Source organism: Anopheles coluzzii, chromosome 3, assembly GCF_943734685.1.
Source record: "Anopheles coluzzii chromosome 3, AcolN3, whole genome shotgun sequence".
Classification (NCBI taxonomy): domain Eukaryota; kingdom Metazoa; phylum Arthropoda; class Insecta; order Diptera; family Culicidae; genus Anopheles; species Anopheles coluzzii.
Window position 1 is genome coordinate 54,126,499 of NC_064671.1, and position 13,109 is coordinate 54,139,607.

At 44.1% G+C, this 13,109-nt stretch overlaps 1 protein-coding gene across 1 annotated transcript; it reads left to right on the forward strand.

Moving 5' to 3' along the window:
- Nucleotides 1-519: 519 nt before the first annotated feature.
- Nucleotides 520-2,088, forward strand: LOC125907317 (uncharacterized protein K02A2.6-like). Its single transcript, XM_049608927.1, has 2 exons — nt 520-1,075; nt 1,343-2,088. The coding sequence occupies exons 1-2, from the start codon at nt 520-522 to the stop codon at nt 2,086-2,088; spliced, it is 1,302 nt and encodes a 433-aa protein (XP_049464884.1).
- The last annotated feature ends 11,021 nt before the right edge of the window (nt 2,089-13,109 follow it).

Consider the following 13,109-nt stretch of genomic DNA (forward strand, 5'->3'; position numbering starts at 1 on the left):
GAAGGATACCGAACATCTAACGAAGCGAAGCGATGATAACGATCATCTAGGACTTACGATAAAATAAACGGAGAGATCGCTCTCATTCTAGTCTCGTATTCAGAACAAACCGTGCTTCAATAACTACGCCAAAACGAAATCGAAAGAACGCGCTAAAGTGGTGACCCCGACGTGATCGTTCAGTTCAGTTTCTTTTTTTTACGAATTTTGGTGTACATCGCAGTAATGGAAGAGGATAAGGTGGCGCCTAATCCCATTTTACCTGGCCATTTTCGGGCTGGTTCTTTGGTGCCGACCCCCAGTGGGCCTAGTACAGCAGTGCCCAACCCTAGTGCGCCTATCCCTAGTGTGTCCAGCCATGCTCCTCAACCCGCTGCCGTAGAAGCAATCCATGCGCCGCGACTGAACCCACCAAATATGGTGGACACGAATATCGAGACGTATTTTTTGTCTTTAGAATTTTGGTTCGCTGCTTCGGGTATCAGCGCATTACACGATACGCGAAAATATAATATAGTGATGGCGCAAGTGCCCCCGAACAAATTGACCGAGTTGAGGTCAATTATTGACGGTACACCGGCAGTAGAAAAGTACGCGTACATTAAGGCAAAACTGATCGGATATTTTGCCGACAGTCAGCAGCGGCGCCTGCAGCGTGTATTGTCCGATATGCCGCTTGGTGATAAAAAGCCGAGCCAGCTTCTCAACGAAATGAAGCGCGTTGCTGGCAATTCCCTTAGTGAACCGGTTCTTATCGATTTGTGGGCATCAAGGCTGCCACCACATGCCCAAGCTGCAGTGATCGCTTCTCGCGGTGACGCCGCGGACAAAACCACCATCGCTGACGCCATTGTGGATTCAATGAGCCTGAGAAGTATTAACGCCGTCGAACGTAGCAACGCAGCGATGGCGCCTGGCCACGTGGCTGATGCCACAAAGTCAACGACCGCATATACGGCCAACGACCCCATATCCGATCTACGGAAAGAGATTGCCGAATTGTCAAGGCGCCTTGAAAACGTGCTGCCTAACCGAAGGTACCGAGGACGATCGAATTCCCGCACCGGCTCAGCACGTAATCGCAGTTTAAGTCGCGGAAGCGATTTTTCGACCGGCCCGTGCTGGTACCATCGCAAATTCGGTAGTGATGCACGGAAATGCCGAAAACCCTGCACCGTTCAAAGTGCACCATCGGCACAATAGTGTCGCTCTGCTGATGCTGCGGTGGAGATTGGCGAACTCACCACTACAGCCGCAATCTTTTGTCTACGAATTGCTGATAAAACGACGTCAACGCAATTTTTCATCGACACCGGCGCCGATGTGTCTGTGGTTCCGAAAGATATGCTAACAGCCAGAGTAAAACCATCACCGATTAAACTGTTCGCCGCGAACGGATCGCCGATTAATGTATACGGTGAAGTGTTGTTGAAGATCAACCTCGGCCTTCGTCGCGAGTTCCTGTGGTCGTTCCTGATAGCTGACGTCACTTCGGGGATAATCGGCGCGGATTTTTTAGGCAATTTTGAGCTGCTGGTGGATATGAAACGGAAGCGCCTCATCGATAATACCACTCATCTTGAGTCGGTTAGCTTGCTAGCGAAGAGTGAGCAGTGTTCGGTTAAGACCTTCCATCGAATCGAAACAACAGGGCAACCTGTTTACGCACGCCCACGACGTCTCTCGCCCGACAAACTTCAAGCAGCGAGGGCCGAATTTGAACATCTACTGAAGCTTGGTATATGCCGACCATCCAGCAGCAGTTGGGCGAGCCCGCTCCATATGGTGAAGAAAGCAGACGGTTCTTGGCGGCCATGTGGGGACTATCGGGCGCTCAACGCACAAACCATCCCGGATCGCTATCCCATACCGTACCTGCAGGACTTTTCGACTATATTGCAAGGTAAAATTATTTTCTCTAAAATTGACTTGCAAAAAGCCTTCCATCAGGTACCAATCCATCACGAGGACATCGCTAAAACTGCCATCACGACACCGTTCGGACTGTTCGAGTTCGTGTTTATGACCTTCGGATTGCGAAACGCAGCGCAAACGTTTCAACGGATGATCCACGAAGTGGTCAGATGATTGGAATTCGTATTTCTTTACATCGACGACCTATTCATCGCATCATCATCACCCGAAGAACATCGTGATCATCTGCGACAATTGTTTGAAAGGCTCAAACAATATAACTTGGCGATAAACATTGCTAAGTGCGAATTCGGCCGAGACAAGATGGATTTTCTGGGTCATTCCGTCTCTGCCGACGGTATCCGTCCCTTACCTGACCGCGTTCGAACTATCGTGGAGTTCAAGCTTCCTGCTACGGTGAAGGAATTAAAAAGTTTTTTGGCAATGCTCAATTTTTACCGTAGGTTTTCGCCAAACGCGATCGAGCACCAGATTCCACTCCTTGCCATGATTCCTGGCAACAAACGCAACGATCGCTCCCCGCTGACATGGAATGACGCAACCATCGCGAGTTTCGAACGCTGCAAACATCAACTCGCAGAAGCAACGCTTTTATCGCATCCCGCTAAAATTGCAGAACTTTCCCTTTGGGTCGACGCATCTGATACTGCCGCAGGGGCGGTCCTACATCAAATCGTTGATGGACACCCTCAACCACTCGGGTTTTTCTCAAAAAAATTCGACAAGGCCCAGCTGCGATACAGCACCTACGATCGCGAACTCACTGCAATCTACCTAGCGGTGCGGCATTTTAAATACATGCTCGAAGGACGTAGCTGCCACATCTATACCGACCACAAACCCATCACCTTTGCCTTCCAGCAGAAACTTGACAAAGCCTCGGACCGTCAAGCTCGCCAATTGGATGTGATTGGACAGATCACAACGGACATCCGTCACATTGTGGGAAAGGATAACATCGTGGCTGACTTGCTCTCTCGCATTAATGCTATACATCCAGCGCCATCACTGGATTATGAAGCACTTGCGGAAGACCAAAAAGACGATCAGCAGCTCCAGAACATCGCACAAGGTAAAATCGAAAGATCGCTAAATCTAAAGTATTTTACCATTCCAGGCAGCACCAAACAACTTTTATGTGACTGCACTGGGAATCGCATTCGCCCTTTCATAACGGAACGCTGCGTTGCAGGCAACGCACCAATTATCTCATCCTGGCACCCGTACAACGGCCAAATTAATGACGGAGCGATTTGTTTGGCCAGGCATCCGCAAGGATAGTATTGTTTTCGCTAGGAGCTGCTTGCCATGCCAACGTTCGAAGGTGACGCGACACACACAATCACCTATATCCCGATATTCGGCTCCGGACAGCCGATTTGCACATGTAAACATCGACATCGTGGGGCCCTTCCCTCCAAGTTAGGGCAACCGTTATTGTTTAACGGTCATCGACAGGTTCACGCGTTGGCCTGAAGCGTTTCCAATTCCTGATATGATCGCGGTAACAGTTGCCGAAGCTCTAGTTTGTGGATGGATAGCCCGGTTTGGTGTCCCATCTTTCATTACGTCTGACCAAGGACGCCAATTTGAATCAACGCTTTTCGGGGAACTGACTCGCTTGCTCGGATCCAGCCACCTGCGCACGACTGCATACCACCCACAGTCAAATGGGATTATCGAACGGTGGCATAGGACCCTTAAGGCATCTATTCTGTGCCATGACCCCGAGCACTGGACGAGCATTTGCCTATGATTTTACTCGGGCTGCGTTCAGCCTATAAGGAAGACCTTAAGTCACCTGCTGAGATGGTATATGGCACAACTCTCCGAATACCGTCTGAGTTTTTCGTAAACGACACCGAAAACCCGAACGAAGCCGAATTTGTCGACAAGCTTCGAAGAGCTATGCGAAAAATCCGTCCCCAAGAGACTGCCAGGCATGGAAATCGCAGTGTTTTCGTTAATCAGGACTTACAAACGTGCGAGAACGTCTTTGTACGCAATGATTAGGTTCGACCCTCGCTATCACCACCGTACGAAGGACCATTTAAGGTGGTAAAGCGAGCCGAAAAGTTCTTCAAGTTGAACATGCGTGGTCGCCAAGTAAACGTTTCGGTCGATCGCTTGAAGCCAGCATATGTGATAGGAGATCAGGAAAACGCAAGTAACAGGGAACCTGCAGCCACAACTTCTGATAAGCTTTCTTCGACTAGAGTCACTCATTCCGGTCGACGAGTTGTAATCCCTTCGAGATACTAGAAAAGGGAAATCTAGTCTAGGAGGGGAGTACTGTGGCAGCATAGTCTTTTCTTGTACAGCACTGTCCCGCGCTAACGCTTCCAGTGGTAGTCCGTGCTATCACACTAACACTAGCGCTAAGCTAACACGAAGAAAACCGAAGGATACCGAACATCTAACGAAGCAAAGCGATGATAACGATCATCTAGGACTTACGATAAAATAAATCCAATCAATTCCTTATACGGCTTCTTCGTGAAATATGTTGGATCTTCACACTTAAGCAGCAGGATCCACATTTAAAATCCATGGGAATTCCAGAAGGTTTACAATCGGCCATCCCAAATCGCTGTAAGATTTTCTTCACGTATTGCTTCTGGTCGAACGTCATAACTCCAGTTGTTATATTTCGATTGATGCTTAATCCCAAAAAACACCGCACTTCAGCCAGGTCCTTCATTTCAAATTCTTTAGATAGCATTTCCTTCCGACATTTTATCGCCGTTATCGAGTTTCCAACAATCAGGATGTCATCTACATATATAACTAGATAAATGATTACCTCTCCTTTTGACCAGTAGTAAAGACACTGATCATGTCCACTTCGTACAAAACTAATGCTAGTGATGAACGTATGAAATCGCAAATTCCAGACGCTTGTTTCAATCCATAAATGGCTTTGTTCAGTCTGCAGACCAGTCCATTTCCCGCCTCAAAGCCAGACAGTTGCCTCATATAAATTTCTTCGGTCAGGCCGCCATTAAGGAACGCAGTCTTCACATCCATTTGATGAACATGTAGTTTACGCTGATTTGCCAGGGCCAACAATATTCTCAAGGTCGTCATCTTCGCCACAGGAGAATATGTTTCCGAATAATCGAATCCTTTCATCTGCGTTAACCCCTTCGCAACAAGTCGAGCTTTGTACCGGTCAATTTTTCCTTCACCATCACGCTTGATAGTGAACACCCATTTATTGCCGACAGGGCGTCGACCAGCAGGCAGTTCTGTAAGGGTCCACGTTTGATTCTTCTTCAGCGATTCCAATTCGGTCTCGATTGCTTTCTCCCAAAGTGACCAATCATCACGCTTTTTCAATTAATCTATGTCACTTGCAATGCTGTCTACATACTCTTCAGCACTCAACGCAAACGCTGAAATATTGTAGTCCTTGTGCCAGTCAGGAGGTGCACGATTTCTAGCATTTCGACGTACACCGTTTTCTTCGAAAATACCTTCAGCAGTTTCGTCAACCAACGTACTATCCAGATCTTCACTCTTAAGCAGCTTTAATTGTGGATCCATGGGAATTACGTACTTTTTCGACAATGGTTCTGTTCATCCGTTCACTCAATCCATTTTGTTCCGGTGTATACGGAACCGTCATCTCGAGCCTGATGCCACGTTGCCGACAGAAAGATTTCATTTTCTTGCAGCTATACTCGCCTCCATTATCACAGCGAAAACGACACATCTTAGTTTGGAAATGTGCCATAGCTTCGTACGTCTCCAAATAATCGACAGCTTCATCCTTCGATTTCATCAGATAAACAACTGTCTGATGACTGAAGTCGTCCGTGAAAGTGATGAAGTACCGCATACCGTCCCACGTCGAAGGTGAGATGGGACCACAGACGTCGCTATGCACTAACTCTAACGGACGCGTAGTCCGCTATCCTTCACGACTTACAAACGGTTCTCGAGTTTGTTTTCCAGCCAAGCATGGTTCACATATCACTGATTTCAAGCTTTCATAATTTTCGCTGCCTTCTAGATCCAACCCATCAACCATTTTCTTATCGATAAGCTTCATCAGGTTTCCATTCCCAATGTGACCGTAACGTTGATGCCACAGCTGCAACTCCATGGAAACCTTTCCCGTTACCATAGCAGCATTTGGTGTTGCTAGGTAATGAAAGTCCATCGCGTACAGCGCACCAACCTGCTTACCGGTAGCAACGACACCTTGATAAGCATCTTCAACGGTTACTTTGCCGTTATGGAAAATCACCTTCTTTTCCGAATTTTCCAGCCGACGTAAAGACATCAGATTCAGCGTCAGCTCTGGAACAAAAAGAACGTTTTCCATGCGGATTTCAATTTTCTTACTATCAACAAACGAGTAAACGTTGATCTCACCGCGTTCATCTAGCATTTCCAGGTTTTTGAATAATTCTTTTCGATTCACTATATGATCTGAAGCTCCACTATCCAGATACCACCGTTGCAATTTTTCATTCAACGTCGACTCTGATCCTGTCACAAACGATACAGATATCGTAACAGCATTTGCCTTCATAGGTTTTCTTTTCTCAAAAAAATGTTCTGCATGCTCTTCACGATGTTCGTTTTTCGGACAGTCAGCTCTGTTGTGCCCGAATTCACCACAGCTGAAGCACTTCAGACGAAATTTTCCTCTGGTCTTTCCAGCAAAAGCAACTTCTTCTGAATTTTGAATGCTCGAACTTCTTCCTCTCCGTTTCGATTCGACATCCAAATACTTGCTTTCCACAAATTCCAGGGTCAGTTTCTCTGATACTGCTTCCATCGCTGTGTTCACAGACTCGTATGAAACCGGCATGGTCAGCATTAGGAGACACACAATGTCCTCCTCGTCCATTTTCGCACCGGTCAACTTGAGCTCCTGAATCTGTTTATCGAAACAAAGGAAGTGAGATTCCAGACTTGAAGATTCGTCATGCTTCATCTCCAGAAGTTTTCACTTAAGCATGAACCGGTTGGTCAAGCTCTTCCGTTCGAAAACTTCATTCAGTCCATCCCAAATTTCCTTCGGACTCCTCCTGTCCTTTATGTATTCCAGGTGACTATCGGCGACAGCTCCGATCAGGACCGAATGACACTTTTTGTCCTGTTTCTTTCGGAACGCCTTCTGCTCCTCCTTCTCCTTCTTTACAGCCGCTGTATCCTCATGCACGATTTCCCAGAAGTCTTTCTTCTCCGCTTCCTTCTCGACACAGTGTGCGATTTCCAACTGTTCCAGGAACGCCAATATCCTGAACTTCCAATTATTGAAACCCGTTCCGTCGAAAGGCTTGATCTTGAGGAACTGCTCTTCGTCTCCCATCGTGAGGATTTATTCGAATGGCTTAAAGAGTCTTCTAGGCTTGAATTGGGTTATCCTGGGTTATACTGAGTTATACTGGGTTATACTGGGTTATACTGGGTTATACTAGGTTATACTGGGTTATACTGGGCCCATAACCTATTAACAGAGCTAAAACACCTTTATTGGTTGATGGTTGAAAGAGGAATGAACATTTTATTAATTACATTCTGTTAACACTATTTTATAGAGTGCTATGATCAATTGTACACCAGTATCTCATAGTATACTTAAATCAATTGTAAACTTCAACAGCTACAACCGAGCGTTCCATAGCTGGATGCAAAACTCTTATATGCTGGAAGATTCCCTTATATGCCGGCAAACCTCCATAGCAACGTTGCAAACATCCCCTTACCATTTCAAACATTCCACCGGGTGGATCAAGTGTCCATTATATGAGTCGAAACCCGGTATCATTACCACAATCCACCCACAATCGAACGGGCAGGCCGAGCGTTTAGTTGACTCGTTCAAGCGGGCCCTGAGAAAAATCCGCACCGGAAACGCATCGCTGGAGGAAGCCTTAGATCTGTTTCTCCAAACATATCGTTGCACTCTAAATTCCACATTAGACCATCGCACTCCGGCGGAGATCATGTTCGGTCGAACGGTTAGGACGGTCCGCTACCTGCTTCGACCCGCACCATCATCCAAGTCTAACGGCAGATGCATTCCAACAAAATAGCGGGCTGGCGACTTGGTTTATGCCAAAATCTACCGTGGAAATTCCTGGAAATGGATTGCAGGAAATATCGTGCGCAGTTTGGACGCCGTTACGCTGACGAGGTTATTTCTGTAGGGAAGCGGAAGCTTAGACGTCATGCGAATCAGCTTCGCGGGCGCGCTACGTCCCCCATAGCGCGAGTTAGCACATCGGCATCAAACTGCTGATGCGGCGGGTTGAATAACTTGGGTATCGATATGCTGATCGATATATGCATATCGATACCGTTAGCCAACCGGTCACATTAAACGTTGGTAACAATAATGGAAAATAAAGTCAGTTGGTTTCTAGCACTCGAAAGGTCCACTTTTTTCTAGCATCGAAGAAAGAAAAATAACTGGCGCCCGAATAGGGACCTGAAGAAGTTAAACGGGAAGTGTAGAAGTAAAAAAAAATCCTAACATTAACAGTAGTTAAATCTGTGGTCAAAGGAGTCATTATTAAGACAAAGCGAATTTTGGGACACCGTGGTAAACACCCGATTGCTGCCAGCAGGCCCCAGTAGTCGAAAGGAATAAAAAGGAAACCCTGCTGTAGCTGCCCAACTTTCCCCCGCGGAAAACTTCATCAATGGAGATCAACTCAAAATTACTGTAAGTATTCAAACAAAAAAATCCGAAATAAGCATATTTTGGTGAACAATACAAAGCCTCGGTTTAATTAGTGATCGATGAATTATAATTGTGACAGTGTAAAGTAAATTGGAAGCTAAAAAACAAAAATGACCAATCCTAACTTCGAAATTGTTCTACGATCTTTTGTAGAGATGGGGAAAATCCCTGACTTTTTGAGGGACGTTCCAATTTTTGACGGAAACCCAAACGAACTGATGAATTGGATATCGGATGTAGAAGATGTTTTTATCATGTATAGGGATCTTCCGGACGATTCGTTGCAGTTCCATTTGGTTGAACGAACAATCAGAAGAAAAGTCCGCGGAGAAGCTTCCGACGTACTAAACGCAAATAATGTAACATGCGCATGGCATCAGATAAAATCAACACTGATGCTATATTACAAAGATAAGCGTGACGTGAAAACCCTAGACTATGAATTAACGTGTATAAAAAAGGGTTATTCTGAAAGCCTTGCCGGATATTATAGCAGAGTTAATGAATTACTAACCGCTATGATAGCACAAGTTCAAACGGATAGCAAATATTCCCTCCACGCAAACGTTCATATAAATTATTTTAGGGAGAAAGCTTTGGACTCGGTTAATAGAGGTCTTGAAAAACCGTTATCTACACTGTTAAAAACTGCTGACCCGAAGACCCTTAGCAAAGCATATCAATTTTGCCTTGATTACTTTAATATGGACATTCGATCAGCACCTTATAAGAATCAGTATGGTAATCAAAATTCTTCTAATACTCCTAAGCCAAAAGATCTAGGGTACGAACCCCAACCCTCCAGGGTAGCACCTAGAAAAATTGTGTACCAACCAACACCCCCTCCCAGAACAGCCCCTCCACCTCCACGTCCAGCTCCACGATACCATTCAGCTCCACATTACGTTCCTAATCACCAATATGCCTCCCAGAGACAATACCCTGAGCCAATGGAGGTAGACCGAAGCACAAATTCAAGAAATATTAATTATGGAAATAGACCCTCGTATGGGGAAAAAAGACCAAGACCTGCATCAAGCCAGGAAGCATGGGTAAAGAGACACGCTCACCCATTGCAAGCTCATCAAATGGATAGCAATGACTACCATTTACAAGAACAGATCAGGAACCTGTTCTGATGAATATGATATTACAGAAAACAATCAAAATATAAATTTACAGCACGACCATGATCCGCAAGAGGGATCAAGTAGAAATCATCAGAACCATTTTTTAGAGTGGAAGATGAGTTGGTAGTTCCCTGTCTTCCGTTTATTAAACTCAAAACTACCATTGGAACTTTTCCATTCTTAATAGATACAGGTGCTAATATTAATTTAATAGATCCAAAATTAGCCCATTCATACGAACACAGCAAGCCGTACAAATTTTAGACGCCTCAAATTTCGCAATAGGATCAGTTCTCTCTCAAGGTGAATTAGGCAAAGACAAACCAATCCACTTCGCCTCAAGAACCTCATCGAGGACAGAAGAGAAATATTCAGCTCCCGAGAAAGAGATGCTTGCTATTTTTTGGTCATTGCAAACGTTCCGTAACTATCTTTATGGAGCGAAAGTTAAAATAGTAACCGATCACCAACCCCTGACTTTTGCACTATGCACAAAAAATAGCAAGCATGCAAAAGTCAGGGGTTGGTGATCGGTTACTATTTTAACTTTCGCTCCATAAAGATAGTTACGGAACGTTTGCAATGACCAAAAAATAGCAAGCACCGAAAAATACGAATGCCAAATTAAAGCGTTGGAAAGCTTATTTGGAAGAACATGATCATGAGATTTTATACAAGCCTGGCAAAGGAAATGTTGCGGCTGATGCCCTCAGTAGAATAGTATTCTCTGTGTCTGGCACACAACATTCTGCAGAAACTAGCCAAGATTTCTACATTATCTCTACAGAAGCCCCATTAAATGTTTTTCAGAATCAGATCATACTAAAGGAAGGGAAACCGAAAACAGTATTCGGAAACCCTTTCCCAAATTTTAAACGAACTATCATTTATTCAGATATATTAACTGAATCCTCTTTTTTACAGATTCTTAAGGATCATTTTATATTGACAAAAATAAACGGTTGTTTGTTTGTTTGTTTGTTTTTTTTTTATTACGGCCTGGCCGTATTAACCCCTTTCGAGGAAGTGTATGTTGTTAAACTTGAAAAAAACCTGTCTATTGTAAGCTGTATTGATTATGTGGAAGTGTGTGAAATGTAATGATTATATGGAAATATTATTATTTTGCATAAACGTGTGGATAATTTTAAGATAATCTATATCAAACATAGCTAATAGGTCTCGAACTGGGATGAGTGGTGTCTTTTTTATAGTTTTCACTGATGCAAGGAGTTGATATCTACAGCTTTCGTACGTTTGACACGACCACAGTAAGTGGTCAATGTCATGGTGTCCTATACCACACGGACACTCTTTTGTCTTTGACAAGCCTATGCGCTGGAGATGAGCGTGTAACCCATAGTGATTTGAAATCAGTCTTGACATAGCCCTGATAAAAGAACGTCCAACCTTCAAGCCTCTAAACCATGGGTGTATACTAACATTCGGTAATATGGAATGACAATGGCGACCAAGATCATCTTCACTCCAGTATTGTTGCCACTTTTCTATACAGTAATGCCTTGGTACCATAAGCACTTCTTGCGGATATATAGGCCGACTGAGTATTTCGATCGAGTTCGATCCCGCTTTCGCCAGTCTATCAGCTTGTTCGTTGCCAGCTATTGCACTGTGAGCAGGAATCCAGGCTATGTGTATCTTGAAGCCTCTATCAGAGAGAGAACGCAAACATATTTTTATCTTCCGATGAAAATAGTTTGAGTCCTCAATTGATTGAGACCTAATGGTTTCGATGGCACTGAGGCTATCTGTGAAAATTGCGTATCTATCTGTTTGTCTAGAAGCGATGTCTTCTAGCGCACAGGAGATAGCAGCAAGTTCCGCAACAAATACAGTGCATGGTGCTTCTAGCTGTAAGGAGATATTTCGATGACGCGAAAATACTCCACAGCCTGTTTTGCCATTTATCTTGGAGCCATCCGTGAAGTATGCATTATTCATGTATTGGGAATGTACCCAAAACGCTCTCCGAATAGTTTTGGAGCTATTTCCGGTAGAGTGTCCTTGGTGAATATATTCTTTGAATATGTCATTGAGATGTCAATTGATAGGAATTCGTCTGGCAAATTTGTCTGATGACTGATCGGAAGTGGGGTGTTAGTTAGCAGCGGTTTTATGCCCAAAGTCAAGTAATCGTGTCATATTTTTAGTATTTTTGAATTATGGTTCAAATCTTGCAGTTCTATGAAGTTTTTTATAACCAGGCTATTTGAGGTGCAGGCGGAGTTCTTAATCAGGATTTTTAGTGATAGCTGTTCAAATCGTAAGTCCAGTGGCATGATCCCAGCCATTACCTCGAGGGACATAGTGTGTGTAGAAAGCATGCATCCCAGCGAGATACGCAAGCATCGATATTGAATTCGCCTGAGCCGCTGAACATGTGTACTAGCTGCCCAGTGAAAACATATGCAGCCATACTCGAGGGAAGATAGGATTGTTGATTTGTAAAGCTGCAGTAAATCTCTGGGATGCGCTCCCCACCACGTACCCGTAATTGTTCTGAGGAAGTTTATCCTTTTGCTACACTTTGTTACTAAGTATTGTATGTGTCTTCTCCAAAGGCATTTGCGATCGAACCAAACTTCAAGATTTTTAAATGTGTTAACATTTTATATTCTCTTGTCCTTTAATGATATCCTAGGAGCATGAGGGTGATGTTTTCTTGAAAAGACTACAAGTTTTGTTTTTTCAGTGGAAAACTCAATCCCCAAGTTTGTTGACCAGGTTGTTAAGTTATTTATGGTTTTTTGCAATGAAGCTTCCATTTTGGCACTGTCGGGGCTAGCGAAAGAAACTACAGCATCATCTGCCAACTGTCGAAGAGTACAACCGTTTACAAGGCACGAGTCGATATCTCTCACGTAAAAGTTATAAAGCAAAGGACTAAGACAAGAGCCTTGAGGTAGCCCGTAGTAATTTGTCCTGTTAAAATTTAGAAAATTGTTGTTGAAGTGCATTATTTTTTTAGACAGTAATGTGTACAATATATTATTGAGTTTGGGAGGAATACCGGCTTTTTCTAATTCTTGACACAATATTTCTATACATACGGAGTCAAAAGCTCCTTTAACATCAAGGAATATGGATGTCATATCATGTTTACGACCGAAGGCTAACTGAATGTCTGTTGTAAGTAATGTAAGACAGTCATTGCAGCCCTTCCCTTTACGGAAGCCATATTGTGTTTTGGATAGCAACTGGTTGTTTTCCAGCCAGCTGTCTAACCTAGGCAATATCATTCTTTCGAACATTTTCCTTAAGCAAGATAACATAGCGATGGGCCAGTAAGTTTGTGAGTCTGTTGACGTGCTGTTTTGTTT